The sequence below is a fragment of the Pediculus humanus genome, genomic scaffold, assembly GCF_000006295.1.
Source record: "Pediculus humanus corporis 1103172107737 genomic scaffold, whole genome shotgun sequence".
In the NCBI taxonomy this organism is placed as follows: Eukaryota; Metazoa; Arthropoda; class Insecta; order Psocodea; family Pediculidae; genus Pediculus; species Pediculus humanus.
Window position 1 is genome coordinate 296613 of NW_002987340.1, and position 15871 is coordinate 312483.

General features: G+C 25.8%; 4 protein-coding genes across 4 annotated transcripts in view; 3 read left to right on the forward strand and 1 right to left on the reverse strand.

Annotated features, from left to right (window-relative positions):
• Positions 1–1279, reverse strand: part of Phum_PHUM332090 (uncharacterized protein) — a gene marked incomplete at both ends in the record, with an annotated part of 6046 nt that extends 4767 nt beyond the window's left edge. The window contains one exon of the mRNA XM_002427545.1: positions 497–1279. Coding sequence (XP_002427590.1) covers positions 497–1279 — 783 coding nt within the window. The remainder of the gene's footprint in view (positions 1–496) is intronic.
• A 5964-nt stretch (positions 1280–7243) lies between these two features.
• On the forward strand, positions 7244–10402 carry Phum_PHUM332100 (uncharacterized protein; the record flags this gene model as incomplete). The annotated part of the gene is made up of 10 exons (XM_002427546.1): positions 7244–7302; positions 7652–7795; positions 7871–8096; positions 8471–8646; positions 8745–8841; positions 8930–9086; positions 9187–9380; positions 9468–9815; positions 9891–10005; positions 10089–10402. The coding sequence occupies 10 exons, from the start codon at positions 7244–7246 to the stop codon at positions 10400–10402; spliced, it is 1830 nt and encodes a 609-aa protein (XP_002427591.1).
• Positions 10403–10870: 468 nt separating this feature from the next.
• Phum_PHUM332110 (uncharacterized protein) lies at positions 10871–13565 on the forward strand (the record flags this gene model as incomplete). The annotated part of the gene is made up of 8 exons (XM_002427547.1): positions 10871–10973; positions 11055–11152; positions 11248–11470; positions 11632–11912; positions 11990–12208; positions 12286–12529; positions 12677–12912; positions 12984–13565. The coding sequence occupies 8 exons, from the start codon at positions 10871–10873 to the stop codon at positions 13563–13565; spliced, it is 1986 nt and encodes a 661-aa protein (XP_002427592.1).
• A 292-nt stretch (positions 13566–13857) lies between these two features.
• On the forward strand, positions 13858–15426 carry Phum_PHUM332120 (Snurportin-1, putative; the record flags this gene model as incomplete). Its single annotated transcript, XM_002427548.1, has 5 exons — positions 13858–13918; positions 14002–14131; positions 14276–14528; positions 14640–14846; positions 14965–15426. 5 exons carry the CDS (start codon positions 13858–13860, stop codon positions 15424–15426), a joined length of 1113 nt encoding a protein of 370 aa, XP_002427593.1.
• Between the last annotated feature and the right edge of the window lie 445 nt (positions 15427–15871).

Genomic DNA, 15871 nt, shown 5'->3' on the forward strand with positions numbered 1-15871 from the left:
GATTGTCACGTAAACTTTAATAAACGGTTGCAAAACTTGATCGCGTGATCCTGAATAAAAAATTTTAAGGTTATCTTGTTCTTCCATTTTTATGTAATAAAATATTGTCTGAATGTTTAGTTATATACGAGTTAGTTAGTCATGGTTGCCCTTTTATTTTCTCTACAACATTCAAGTTTTTTTTACCTTTAAATAAATTTTTTTTTTTTTTTTTTTTTAAATAACAAAATTGAAAGAAAAAAAAAATTTAACTTGTTTTTTTAAAGAAAAGTCATTAGTCGGGAAAACCAATTAAAAGAAAATAAATTAAATTAAACGTGTTGATGATAATTATCGCCTCCGTTTTGTACCGCGATAAAAAGAGAAAAAAAAATGGCGCGAAATTTTCATTTTAGGTATTTTTTAACATAAATTATGCACGCTTGAAAAACCTTAATTTAAGTTTAATTATACGATTGTATTAGGGAAAAATATATATATATATATAAATACTTACTGGAATTTGAACTAAAGTGCCGTTATTGATTATTGGATAGGAATATAAAGGAACGACTGGAACGCTTCCATTTTTAATTAGTATTGGACCCTCGATAGGTGTGACCTGGGGTTTTGGTGTCCATTGTAACGATGGCGGTACCGGTCCAACATCTTCATCTTCGTAGCTATAATCGTCAAAATCGTCGTCGAAATCCAAAACGGCGTGTAAAGAAGTCTTTGCACCTGGTTCAGGAACACTGTTAAACGTGTTTGCTATTCTTTTGTACGTCGGCGGATGACTTGGCAATTCTCGATTTTGCCTTTGAGTAGGTTGTGGGGGTGGCTGTTGACTCGTAGAAAGTTTTCTTTTAGTTTTGCTGTTTGAACTTGTTGTTGAAGTTTCTTGAGAATATTTCTGTTGGTTAGGTTGTTCACTTTCTGAATAATTTTTATCATAAGAGTCTTCTTCGAATTCGTAATTCGACTCGTTAAAATATTCATCGTAATCGTCAACATTTTTCTTTTGAGTCGTCGTCGAGCTAGAAACGGGTTGATAAAATGGTTTTTGAGGATATTGATTTCTATACGGATCTCTATTGTCTTTAACTTTTCTAGAATTCGTTGGTTGTCTCCTATTGGGCGAGGGAGGAAAATAAGATTGTCTCGTTTGTGTAAATCTCGGAGTGTCGTATAATAGAGAATTGATTGCTGATGCTTGTGGTGCGGTTCCATAATTTTGTGTACCAATAAATGGCGGAGGAGCCGAAGCCGCTAATGGCAATGTATAATTTGCAATTGACATGATTTGCCTTTTTTTTTTTTTTTAAACTAATCGTTTTTTTTTGCACTTCACTATATTATTTCATTCATGGATTTAAAAAAAAAAAAAAAATTTAAACAATAATTTTCCACTTTTCGATAACACAAAAAAAAAAGTTTATAATTCAATGAATGAACTCTATAACAATCGTTTTAAAATACAAACAACTTTTTTCATTATTTTATTTTTTATTTTTCCTGGAAATATAATAAAAAAAAAAAATTTATTTACTATTAGAAATTATTTGTCGGAAATCCATATAAAAAATAAATAAATAAATAAAAATTTTTTTTATTCACATTTGGGCGTTATCGATGATCGTCATGTAAAATTATTAAAGAAAACACAAGAAAAACTTTAATGCATTTTCGTAGGTTGCATAAAAATTAAATTTACGCAAAATAAATAAAATATTCAAGAAATTAATAATCGATTGGAGGTCAATTTAAAAAAATTTTTTTAACAAATTCATAAAATACAAATATTTAGTTATGAAATTATAAAATCATCATTTATTACAGACAAACAGGGTGACAAAAAAAAAAAAATTCATATTTTTGTTTACATAAATTGACAAATCCTCCTACTTTAGACATTTGTCATCATACCATGAGATCCTACACATATTAAACACTCCCATAGTTTACCTTTTTCTATTAGTTTTATTTTTTTTTTTGTGCAAAAAGGCGATCATCTAACAACGTAAAATTTTTATTTTTTTATTTTATTTATTTATTTATTAATTAAGTATCATTCATAAAGAGACCTGGTAAAAAAAAAAAAAAATTTACTTTTTTTTTGTCAATTCATCGTTGAGCCAACATTTTATTTGTGTTATGTAACGTTAGAATTGTGGTCAACCATAAAATTTGACAAAAGGTTTATTAACTCACTCTAACCAATGAGAAAGAGAGAGAGAAAACGTTTTTAAAATTTAATTACTACTCATTATTAATTATTATTACAACGCGTGCATTATTAGTTATTGTTGTTATTTTTCATGCCTTAGGTTCATTTTTTGTACCTTTTGTTATTTATTTATTTATAAAAAGAAATTCTTTTAATTAATTAATTAATTAACTACGCTTTACGTAACACATTAAAAAAAATTTAACAAACGTTTAAAATATAATTTTAAATATGAAAAATATATAATTAAATTAAAAATGATCGTTATCAATTTTTTTACATAAAAAATAATAATAATAATAAGGTAAACACTGAGTTATTATTATTATCGTTTAAAACAATAATAAAATAATTATGAGTGGTTAAACGTAACTAAAAAAAAAAAAAAAACCTTGAATAATTTTCTTTTTTTTTTTTTTTATGTACATAGAATTTGATAAGAATATAAATAAATAAAAAAACTAACCTGACAAATAACAAACAAACAAACAAACAACGTCAAAAATTAATAATTTTTTAAATATTATATCATTATTATATATATATTCTCACAAACTGATTATCGATTTCATAATTTTTTCATAACTTTTGCTTAAAAACATTGTCGAAATAATAATAATAACAATTGTAAATATTTTTTTAAACACTAATAATCACTTTTATAATCGATTTAAAAACAATTTAAACAACCGTGAAAACACAAATAAAAAAAAAAAAAAAAAAGGTGGAAAGTTGTTGTTGTTGTTGTTGTTGTTGTGTTAAACGGCAAACTCCGAACCATAAACTGAATTAACTACTCTGTCAACTTCTTCTAACCAACCAACAACACTCGAAGAATGGCCTTTAACAGGCTTCAACTCTCTATATACATATTACATAAATTTTTCTTTTTTTTTTTCCAAATGAAAAAATTTTTCTAATAGGATCTTATTTATTTTTTGTTTAAGGCAAATATTAAAAAAAGAAATTTAGATTTTACTGGGTGAGAGAAAGAGAGAGAGAGAGAGAGAGGGAGAGCTTTTTCTTTGGGAAGGGAAAGAAAGTTTTAGTTGTGAAATATACAAAATATTTGATTTTGTTTGTTAAACGATGGCAAAAATTATTATTAATATTATTTTAGTTAAATTCACCCTTTGAATTTTTTTTTAATAAATTATTTATTTTATTTTATTTAAATAAAAATTTTTATGTATGTTATTCGTCCTTGAATAACAATAGTTTTACCAAATCCGGTAGTGATTGGTTTTGCACTATTAAAAAAAAAAAAATAAAAATAAATAAATCGACATTGAAACCTTTAGAAATCAAATTCGACACGACAATTATTATTATTTAAATACCCTTTTTTTAAAAGGTACTTAAAAAAATTATTATTATTATTATCATGTCAAATGTTTCTTATTTAATTATTAACGTGAGGGTTAAATTATGAGAGGCGTTTTTCTAAGAATGTAATTGAATTAAAATCTATTATAAAAGGTTTTCCCATTGATTTTCTTTACGGTAAAAATTCCCGGTCACCTTTTATTGTCCCGGTAACCAAACACCATTCAAAGTCCTGTTTCCGTATGACAAAAATTAATAATAATAATAATAATAATTCCGTGCGTATGTAATTTTTTTTCGATATTAAATTCTTTACGTAATTAATTGGACATTGATGTGAATATCAAGTTTTTTTTTATTGTAAAATAAATAAATGAATAAATAATAAAAATGCATATGATTAAATATTGCAATATTTAATGTGTGTGGAGTGTGTCATCACAATTGGAAATATTAGGTAAAAAAAAAAAAAAAAATTTAATAATTACACACACACACACACAGAGTATTTATTAATATTATTATTATTATTATCATTATCACGAAATTTTAGTTGGCAACATTTAAAGAAAGCATAATATTAATAATAATAATAATTTTTTTTTAATTAAAACCAGTGATTTTTAAATTCTGAAAGTTGTTTTATTTAAAAAAAAAAAAAAATTATTATTATTTGAAAATATCGAAACATTTTATTCTACGGAAATTATTATTATTATTATTATTATTATTATTATTATTATTATTATTATTTTTGGTATATGAGTCATTAATTAAGAAAATTTTATTTTTCGTATTTTAAATAACAAAAAGAAAACAAATCGACAACTATTAATTTTTTTAACGTTGTTTAAATTAAATTTTTTAACCTTTGACCCCACAACAGTACGGTTATTATCATTAAATATAATAGTAATAATAATAATTTAATTTCATTTTTTTCATAGTTGCAAAAGAATGCAAAATTATTATGATTTTTTTTTGTTGTTGTTGTTGTAAGGAAATGAATCACGTTTTATTTTTTATGTTATAACTTTTTTTTAACAACTTCTTCTCATCATCATTCATTTTTTAAAGTTTCTAAGAAATTTTTTGAATAAAAATTTTTTTTATGATGTAATAGAAAAGAAAACCAGAAGAACTTCTTGGTTGTTGCCATTATGTTTGTTTCGGGTCATTCAAAGACGAGAGATAGAGAGAGAGGGGGGGAGAGAAAGAAAACCTTTTTTTTAATAACTTTTTATGAAACATAATGAATGACGTAAAAAAAAAAAAAATGTATTTACCGGACTTGACGAGTCCAAATCCGTTTAAAATTCAAATGTTGTTAAGAACAATATCTAGCACCAGGATTTGGCACAAAATACATTTTTTTAACCTTGATAGAAAATATTTTAACGTTTAATTTTTTTAAGCCTTTCTAAATAATAATAATAATACTATCAAATGTGAAAATTTTTAATTTGAGTGTTAGGGGGAAAACGCGCTGTCGTGTGTGAATGTGTGTTGTTAGAAATATTAAACTCTATTAATCTATTTTAGATTTTTAGTTTTTTAAACGAAGGTTGCAATGATGCAAAAGAAGGGAACCACCAGGGTCAGAATAAAGTAGGCCTATCACTAACGGCGCAAGGTTCACCACTTGGAAACCTGAAATGTAGGAAACCTTCTATAATTCTCGATGGTGGTCTCTCTCTCTGTGTGTGTGTGTGTCGTGAACATTGAAAGTGATCGACTTTTCACTAAGAATGGAAAAAAAAAAAAAAGCAAAAACTTTCGTAATATCTTTTTGTAAACTTGAAACACTCAACTATAAAATTCACGACTTTATTATTATTATTATTATTATTTATATATTTAATTAAATAAAACAAAATTAATGACATATTTAAAAAAAAATAATCAAATTGAATTTAACGACGATCATTTAAGCTGGAAAATATTGTGTGAGAGAGAGAGAGAGAAAAAAAAGGTTTTTTCATACCTTGGCCTCTAAAGGTTTATTAGAGTGTTGTATGGACCTCACCTTACTTTTGATTACCACGCCCTTTGTGTTAAATACCTGCCAGACAATAATGTACACCCGCGCATTGGGCATTGAAAAAATTTTTTTTTTTTATTTTTAAATTCGTTAATAATAATTTAAATTATAATTATTTTTATTTTATTTTATTTAATTTAGAAAGCGTTTTTTTTTTTCTGGTTGAGTGACCGTGCAAATTCACGAATATGATTTCGCAAACATTTAAAAACAAGATATTATTATTATTATTATTATTATTATTATTATTATTATTATTATTATTATTATTATTATTATTATTATTTACCGGTTTTTCACGATTAGCCTCACTTTTAAAAACTAGAAACTTTTTTTTTTTTTTTTAATTTGTAACCTTTGAAAGTATCAAAGGTTAAAAATTAACCCTTCTTTAATGAAGTAATAAGCAAAAAAAAAAAAATTAATTTATATAAAAATCTATTCATGAGTTGATAATAATGATAATCAACGATTAATTTTTTTTAATTATATTTTTCTATTTGAAATGAAAAGTGTAAAAAGGGATTTCAGGTATCCATTAAAACAATAATTTGATCAAATTTAATTTTTTTTTTTTTTTTTGCTAAAGGGTTTCAAAAAAAAAAAAAAACAAAAAAATTGTTTTTTGGTTATTATATATTACATAACCTTGTAATTAAATTAATATTTGACTAAAATTAAATATGTTAATAATGCATGTTTCATGATGTGATAAAATTAAAATAAAAATAAAAAATGAAAGCTGTCCATTTTTTTTTTTTTATCAGTTTATTATTGTTAAATTGTTTACATTTGTTAACATTTAAATGTGCGTTCAGAAAGGCAAAAAATTTTCAATTGCATTAACAGTTATAAAATTTATAAAAAAAAAATGGACACAGTTGTATTTTAATCATTCATATTTAATGTAATAAAGTTTTTGTATTGTACCTTGTACCTGTACAAATTATACAAATGCATGTTTATAATAAATTTTAGCCTAAAATTTTTAGTTTATGCTACCAACAACAAATCAAATTTGTGTGTGGAAAATTTTTTTTTTTACTTTCTTAAGAACTTGAGGTCATTTAAAAGTAAATAATAATGATAATAATGGTTTAAGGTAAAAATAAATTCAATTAAAATTAAATCAAATTAAATAAACATCAAAAGGAATAAAATAAAAAAATTTTTGCATCATTTTTTATTATTTAATAAGTTTGTATAATAATTATGGAAATTTTTTGTATAAGAAAATTTTGTTTAAATATTTTCACTTAAAAATTACAATCGCCATATGTTTGTAATTGATAATGTAATCAAAATAAAATAATTAATATTTGTATTAAAGTAAAAAAAAAATAATTTAAAATTTTAAAAATTTTGGCGGGTTTTTTTTTTTCAATATTGAAAAACTTATCGAGTTTCAAAACGAAAACAAAAAATGACGTCACGAAATCATAATAAAATTGACCAATTAAATTTCAGGTTTTATTTTTTTTTTTTGTAAGACATAATTTTTTAGTGAAAGAAAATGAAAATGTTATGATCTTCAATAGGCTAAAGGAAAAGGTCACACAGTTTATTATTATCAAATATTTATTTTAAGTTAAAAAAAAAAATGTTTTAATTTGTAATAAAACCGTTTATAAAGTGTTTAAAGTATTTTCAATTATATATTTATTGTAAAAATGAGCAATTCAAATAAAAATTCTGAATCTAGTACTAGTACCAAAGATAATCAAGAAAGGTAAATATATCTTAGTTAATTTATTTATTTTTCTTTTTTTTGGGGGGGGGTGGGAAAATGAAAAATGATTTAAATAATCCCAGCTTAAAATCTACTGTAATGCAGTGCTAACATTTTACTTAATATTTTATTTGTAGTAAGTAGGAAGTAATTGTATTTTTAAATTGGGTTAATGTTCTCATACTTTTAATTTTGTTTTCGCTGGGGAATATGTTTTGTTGACAATAAGTTTGTTTTATCGAGTTAAAAAAGGTTAACTGTAAGCTTGCCAAGTTTAAATTATTAAAAATTGTTATAATTTCTAGTCTGGTTTATTAAATAATTAATATTTTGTTATTTTTTTTTTTAGCTATTTACTCCTTCGTTGTGCAAGTCAAAATTCATTGGATGAAAGTTCTCAAAAACATGTTCAAAGGCTCATTCCTGAAAAACCTCCTTATAAAAATAAACTTCACACTCAAACAGCTTTTGAAACTTTAAATTCTATGAGAAAGTTTGTATTAGATCATTTTTTTGTTTTTTTTTTTTTTATTTGCTTTTAAAATTAATATTAATTAATTTGTTTTAGGAAAAAACTTCTTTGTGATGTAATTCTTGTAGCTGATGAAAGAGAAATTCCTGTACATAGAATCGTGTTAGCCGCTTGTAGTCCTTACTTTGTGGCTATGTTCACAAGTTTCGAAGAAAGCGCTAGAGATAGAGTAACACTTCAAGGTGTCGACTATCATGCTCTCGAACTTCTTATTGATTATGTTTACACATCACAAATACAAGTGACTGAACAAAATGTTCAGGTAGGATTCCAAAAAATAATTTTTTATACCGAGAATGTCTGATAATTCTACTTCATCTTTTTTTTTTTTAGTGATAGTAATGTAGATTTGTTTTTTAAAAGTGAAGCTTTTTTATTATCATTTCATGAAGCCATGTTTAAAATAAAATTTTGCATTTTATTTATGATTGTTATATTTAAAAAGTTAAAAAATATTATTTCTTTCAAACTTATTTTGAATTAATTTTAACAATCTAATCATAGACATTGTAAATGATACTTTTATCAGGTACTCAAACACAAACTATTTGCAAAAGCTAAAAATAGATTACTGATGGAAACAAAAAAATAGTGATTGATAAAAAATGTTGTTAATTTATCAATTTTTTTTTATAGGCATTGTTGCCAGCAGCTAATCTCCTACAGTTAACTGATGTTCGAGATGCTTGTTGCGAATTTCTTCAAGCACAACTTCATCCGACTAATTGTTTAGGTATACGAGCCTTTGCCGATCTGCATGGATGTTTAGATTTGCTTAATCATGCAGAAAATTATATAGAACAACATTTTCCGTACGTTTGTATCCTCTTATAATAAGTTTTATACCTGATACCTTTTTATTTGTTTTATGTGGATTTTATCACAAAATATGTTTTTCTTACAATTTCAGAGAAGTGGTTGAATGTGAAGAATTTTTATCGTTACCGTCACAACAAGTTTGTCGTTTAATTTGCAGTGATAGATTGACCGTTCCGTCAGAAGAAAAAGTAATTTTTTTTTTACCATAATTAAATTTTTAATTATGTTATAATTTTGTTTTACAACTCTCTGTTTTCTTTTGTTTTCTGATTTTAGGTTTTCGAATGTGTTATTACTTGGGTACATCACGATTTAGAAACAAGAAAAGATTACCTTCCAAAATTAATGGAACATGTTAGACTTCCTTTACTTTCACAAGAGTATTTAGTTCAAAGGGTGGAAGAGGAACCATTGTTAAAATGTAATTTACAATGTAAGTCCTTTGAAAAATATAATAATAATAATAATAATTTCGTATTTCGTTTCGTTTGCAATTTGCACACACACACACAACAATTTCTATTATTTTTTAGGTAAAGATTTTTTAATAGAAGCACTTAAATATCATTTGTTAAAAGGAGAACAAAAAACTTCGTTCAAAACTCCACGAACAAAACCCCGGCAACCGATTGGATTACCAAAAGTTCTTTTAGTTGTCGGAGGTCAAGCACCAAAGGCTATTAGAAGCGTTGAATGTTTTGATTTTAAAGAAGAAAAATGGTATCAAGTTAGTGTTAAAGATTTATATTAAATATTTTTTTAAAATTATTTAAATTGTGAACAAAAAACTTTAATTTAATACGATTATATTTAGGTTACTGAAATGCCTGTAAGAAGATGTCGTGCTGGATTGTCCGTCATCGATGGTAAAGTTTATGCCATTGGAGGATTTAATGGCTCTCTTCGCGTTCGAACTGTCGACGTATACGATCCTATATTAGACACTTGGCTTTCATCGAGCAGTATGGAAACACGAAGGTCTACTCTTGGTGTGGCCGTGTTAAATAATTGTATATATGCCGTTGGCGGATTTGACGGTTCGTCGGGTTTGAACACCGCAGAAATGTACGATCCGAAAACCAGAGAATGGAGAGCAATTGCTCCGATGTCGACCAGGCGAAGCTCTGTCGGGGTCGGAGTCGTTCACGGTCTTCTTTACGCGGTAAATTTTTACATGATAGACAAATTACTATGATTAAAAGATATTCTTTTATTTATAAATAAGTTTTGCTTCTAGGTCGGTGGATACGATGGTGCTTCTCGACAATGTTTAAATTCAGTAGAATGTTACAATCCAGAATCTAATAAGTGGACTCCCGTCGCCGAAATGTGTGCTAGAAGAAGTGGAGCAGGTTAAAAAAAGAAAATTTCAAAAGGATTAAATGACGATGAATTTTAATGTCGAAACTAAAACATTGTTTTTTATTCATTATAGGAGTAGGTGTTTTAGATAATATTTTGTACGCTGTCGGAGGTCACGATGGGCCTTTAGTACGTAAAAGCGTGGAGGCTTTTAATCCCGTCACTCAGACATGGACGTCAGTGACCGACATGACCCTTTGTAGGAGGAACGCTGGTGTCGTTGCCCTAAATGATTTGTTGTACGTGGTGGGAGGGGATGACGGAGCTTCAAATCTTGCGTCTGTTGAAGTGTACAATCCTAAAACTGATTCTTGGTCAATGCTTCCTTCTTGCATGGGAATAGGAAGAAGTTATGCAGGAGTCGCTATTATAGATAAACCCGTGTGAAATTTTTAATATGTAGATGTATAAATGTATATAAGTATATAAATCATAAACGTTTTTTGTATGTGTGTATGACTAAAAGTTAGTTGAAAATTAAAATCCGTTAGCTGAACATAAATTTTGAATAAAATTTATAAATTGACTTCTTAATTTTATTGTGTATACTGTTAAATCAAATTTAACAAAATTCATTGTTTTAATTAAATATATATATATAAATTTTTACTAAAAAAATTATTTTGTATTATAGTTTTATGAAAATATGTAATTTTTATTTATTTAAGTGACAAAAAATTGTTATTTGTAATTTCCAATGGATATATGTAATTAATTCATTTCAAAAAGCTTCAAATTTTGTTTATTTACTCTATGTAATTAAAGTATTAATAAAGTAGTTTTTACTCTGTCTTACAGTTTGTTTACTTCGTATAAATCAGTATTAATTCATTATACTACTTTAACTAAAGTATCATGAACACTTTTCAGTTAAAAGACGCTAAAACTGTGCCTGATATTGTACACGAGTATACAAAAGATTTGAGAAATAATAAAGTTCCTATTATTATAGATAATGGTGTGAATATTTTGATAGTTTTTTCTTTTTTTTTACAAAGCAACTCATTTTTTGAATTACCCTAATATTTTTTATTTAAAGGTTCATGCATGTGCAGAATAGGATGGGCAACACAAAATAAGCCCAAATTAATTTTCCGAAATTTAATTGCTAAAACAAGGAGAGAGCGAGGTAAAAAGGTAAAAAAACTTTATGAAAATTTAAAAAACTTAAAATTATTTAATTTCTTTCAACTCGATCACTTTTTTGAAAGACATTTTTTATCATTTAATAGGAAAGTGGAGGTGAACTTCAGGTTGGAAATGAAATTGTTAATATCGAGGCTGTAAGATTTCAACTTAAAATGCAATTTGACAGAAATGTCGTTACTCATTTGGAAGCTCAGGAACAACTTTTTGATTATGCTTTTTTACATTTAGGAATTGATACAGATGGAAAAGTCGATCATCCCGTTCTTATTACCGAGCCTTTTCTAAACCTTAATTATTGCAGGCATTGTAAGTGTTCCACCAGATTCACATTCCTTTTTAAAATGCATTTACTTAAGTAACAATCTAAACACCCTTTTAAATAAATATTGCATAGATTACTTTTATTCAATTTCTAAATGTTTCAGTTTTATACTTAAGTTCATTTACAATTGGTTTTTTTTTTTCAGTGATGTCGGAATTGTTATTTGAATGTTACAACATTCCTGCTTTAAATTATAGTGTAGACTCACTCCTTAGTTATAAAGCCTACAGTAATTTAGCAAATGGATTAATTATTAGTTTCGGTTATCATACAACTCACATAATCCCAGTTTTAAATGGTAAATGTGATCCTGGAAGATCGAGACGAATTAATTTAGGTGGTTTTCATATTATTAATTACCTTCACAGGCTTTTGCAATTAAAATATCCTTCACATTTTAATGCTATTACAATAAGCAGAGCTGAGGTATGTTACAAGTTTTTTTTTTTTCTATTATTTTGAAAATTTATAATTACTTTACAAATGAATATTTTAAATACTAGGAACTCATACATGATCACACATTTATCGCTGTCAACTATGAAGAAGAGTTAAAGAAATGGGCTGAACCGATGCACTATGATGAAAATGTTCATATTATTCAATTACCATATTCTATACCAGTTACACCTAATCCCTTATCGGTGGAACAGCAAAAAGAAAAGAAAAAAGAATTAGCTAGACGTTTAATTGAAATAAATGCTAGGAAAAGAGAAGAAAAAGTAAGGTTACAAAATTTGAAAATTTTTATTTTTAAAGAAACTTTGTAATTACTTATGATTATTATTTTTAAAATCAGCTAGCAGAAGAAGAGGAATCATTACAAAATTTGCTTAGTACTAGAGAATTGTATGAAGAAGGTCGAATGAAAGAGTTTTCGAAAGCTTTAAATAGTTTAGATCTTACAAATATAACTCAACTCAATAAGCAAATAACTATAGTGGAATTAAGAATAGAAAAAATAAAACAAAAAATAATAGCAGCAAACACAGCATCTGAAAGTTTAGAAGATAATAAACCAAAACCAGTCCATCAAATTTACGGTTAGAAAATCCTTATTAATTATTATATTATTGTGCGATTTATTACAAACAGTATCGTTAGATATTTTTATGTGTAAATCTTTTAAAGAATTTTTTTTTTTTTTTTTTAATTAAATTATGATGCAATATATAATTTTAATTCTACAGGTCCAAAAGGAAGAGAAGATTTTGATGTTTGGCTTGCTGATATTAAACAACAAAGACAACAGCTTTTAAATAAAAGAATGGCAAGGAGGCAAAGAAAAAAAGATTTAGCACAGAGAAGAACAGCTGCAGCACAAGAAAGAATGAGACTTATTAGTCAATTGGCCAGAAAAGACAAAAAAGATGACAATTTTGGTTCTAGAGATGAAGATTGGGATGTGTATAAAGCAATAAATAAGGTAGGAAAATCTCAAAATAAAAAATTTAATTTAGTAAAGTGTAAGTTGTAAAATTTTTAATTTATTGACAGGATGCTGGATCATCAGATAGCGAAGAAGAAAATGAAAGGTTGAATGAATTAGAAGAGGTATTAAAACATCACGATCCAGCTTTTGATTGTGGAAATAACGATGAGTCAATGGAACCAGGTGAAAGTCATCAACTTCATGTTGGCATTGAAAGAATGAGAGCACCTGAAGTTCTTTTTCAACCTGCTCTTATAGGAAATGTTGAAGCAGGTCTTGCAGAAACAATCGAATTTGTTCTTAAAAGATTTACTGCAGAGGAACAAAATGCTTTGGTATCAAATATATTTTTAACAGGTGGATGCGCTTCTTTCCCTGGTTTAGCTGAGAGATTAAATCGAGAATTAATGGAAGTAAGGCCTCATAAATCAACATTTAAAATAACAAAAGTAGACAATCCAGTTTTAGCCGCATGGAATGGTGGGAAAAAATTAGCATCTCTTTCAGAATTTCAGGATACTTTATTTACAAAGGCAGATTATGAAGAAAAAGGAGGAGAATATTTTAAAGAACATTCTACATCAAATTTTTATTTTCCTTCTCCTTCACCGATTTCAACAAATGTTTCCTCTACTGGGAATAATTAAAATAAAATATCATCATTTTTTTAATGTTTTATAAAGAACAAAAATCATAACAAAAGTATTATTATGTGTTTTATTTAAAATTTTTTTTTTTAGATACCCTTAAATCATTTTGAAAGGCTTTTAATTGTTTCTTTTTTTTTTAAATATAAGTTGGAGGCTAATAACAGAAGCTAAAGCAATGGTGAAAAATTATTTTTGAAAACAGGTTTAAAACTTTATAAAAAAGGTTAATTTGGTAATTAAGTTTTACGCAATTGATCATCGATATTTATTTCAACTTAATTCAGAAATTATGATAAAAATTTTGGGTCCGGAAGAGTTGAAATTTTTATATCTTTTTAATACTATTCATAGTCAGGGCTTTAGGATAATTTCAAAGTTGGCAATATGGCCGTTCATTAACTGAAGGCAGTTATTATTAAGTTTTAATATATAGGAAAAGTGAAAGATCAATTTGAAAACATGTCAGAAGATGTGAATTGTAGTAGGAAATTAGATTATAAATATCGTCCCAAAATTAATGATCAGGAAAAAAGAAGGCTTGAACTATTACAAAATCAAAAAAGGTCATTATTAATGTAAAAAGCCTATTAGTATTGTTTACTATTTAATAGATTTTAAACACAATAATATATATATATTTCCTTTACAATGTCTTCTAAATAATTTTCTTTAACTGCTTTTTTTTTTTTTTTTCTTACTTTCTTTAGAAAAAGAGAAAATGTTTTAAATGAATTTAGAAATATTTCTGACACTGTATTTAATGATATAAATGAAAGCTCATTAGAAGACATATCTTTCGATAAGTCAATGGAATGGACAGAAACAAAATCAACAACACCAAAGTTAAAAAAATTATTTATGTTTTCCGAGTGGATGGTAAAAGTACCTGATAATTTAGAAGATAAATGGCTCTTTGTACTTTGTCCAGTCGGAAAAAGATGTTTAGTGAGATGTTCAAAGGTATTATTAATTTTCGGTTAAACATTATTGTAATTTTATTAATTAATTGAAAGAATTTATAACATTTATTTTCAGAATAATTTTATTTATCCTTATAAAATGCTTTAACAGGGCTGTACAATTGCTTATGGGAAAAAAGGCCAACAGTTGGCTAAATTTCAATCCGCTCTACCAAACGGTAGTCATAAAGATTATGAAAAAACTAAATACTCAAATTCGGAAGTAACTATATTAGATTGTATATGGGATTCACAATCTAAAACATATTATATTTTAGATATACTAAGCTGGAAAGGACAATTTTACATGGACACAGAGGTTAGTTTTAGTCAATTGTACTTATTGTTTTAAATTATCAAAATACTTTTTTTATTTAATTGTCTCTTTTCATACATGGCTGTTATTATAAATGTTAAAACTAAAATATTAATTTTAGACCAGCTTTAGAGTTTTTTGGATCAGGTCTAAAATAAAGGAAATGCCTTGGATTTCGGAAAGGTCAGAATATAATTCATTTCCATTTTTCGCATTGGAATATCATCCTTTTAATATTGTGACATTATCAACGATATTAGCCAATGATTCACATTTTTCATCTGATTATTTAGAAGTAGATGGAATTTTATTTTATCATAGTGAAGCATATTATACTCCAGGATCGACTCCTTTGGTAGTTTGGATCAAACCTTTCATGATTCCCGAAATATTCGGTATTAACATCTCCGAATATCATATGGCTTTGAAGCCTGACTGTTATATAGATATGAATCATTATATATGTGATTTTGAATTTAAAGAAAAACAAAAAAAAAAGAAAAAATATCATTCTTCTAAAAAAGAATTAATGGATACTGGAGAACAATTAAATAATACGGAGATTGAAATGTTGGAACAGTAAATGACGTAAGCATTTTTTATTCTTTACTTTTATATAAATTATTAAGAATTTAATAAAATGAACGAATATAATAAATATTATTATTTTTAAATATATATAATGTTTTATGTTAAATGTTTGTGAATGTCTGAGGCTAGGAAAAAAATAAATGCTTCAATTAAATTTAACTTTTGCATTATGTTGATTCGTTTAAGTATTTATTTATTTGTTTTTTTTTTTTTGACAAAAATTTAGAGTACAATCAATAACTATTACAATATATTAATTTTATTTATTTTTAAATTAATTAATTAATTAATTTTTTTAATTTAAGAAAAAAATATGGTGACATTTAAACAATTTGTTTCGCAATGAAAATCATTTATATTTTGAATTTTATAGTAAAAAAAAAACAAAAACATGTAATTCAAAAAAAAAAAGGAGCACATTAAAACCGTTCTATTAT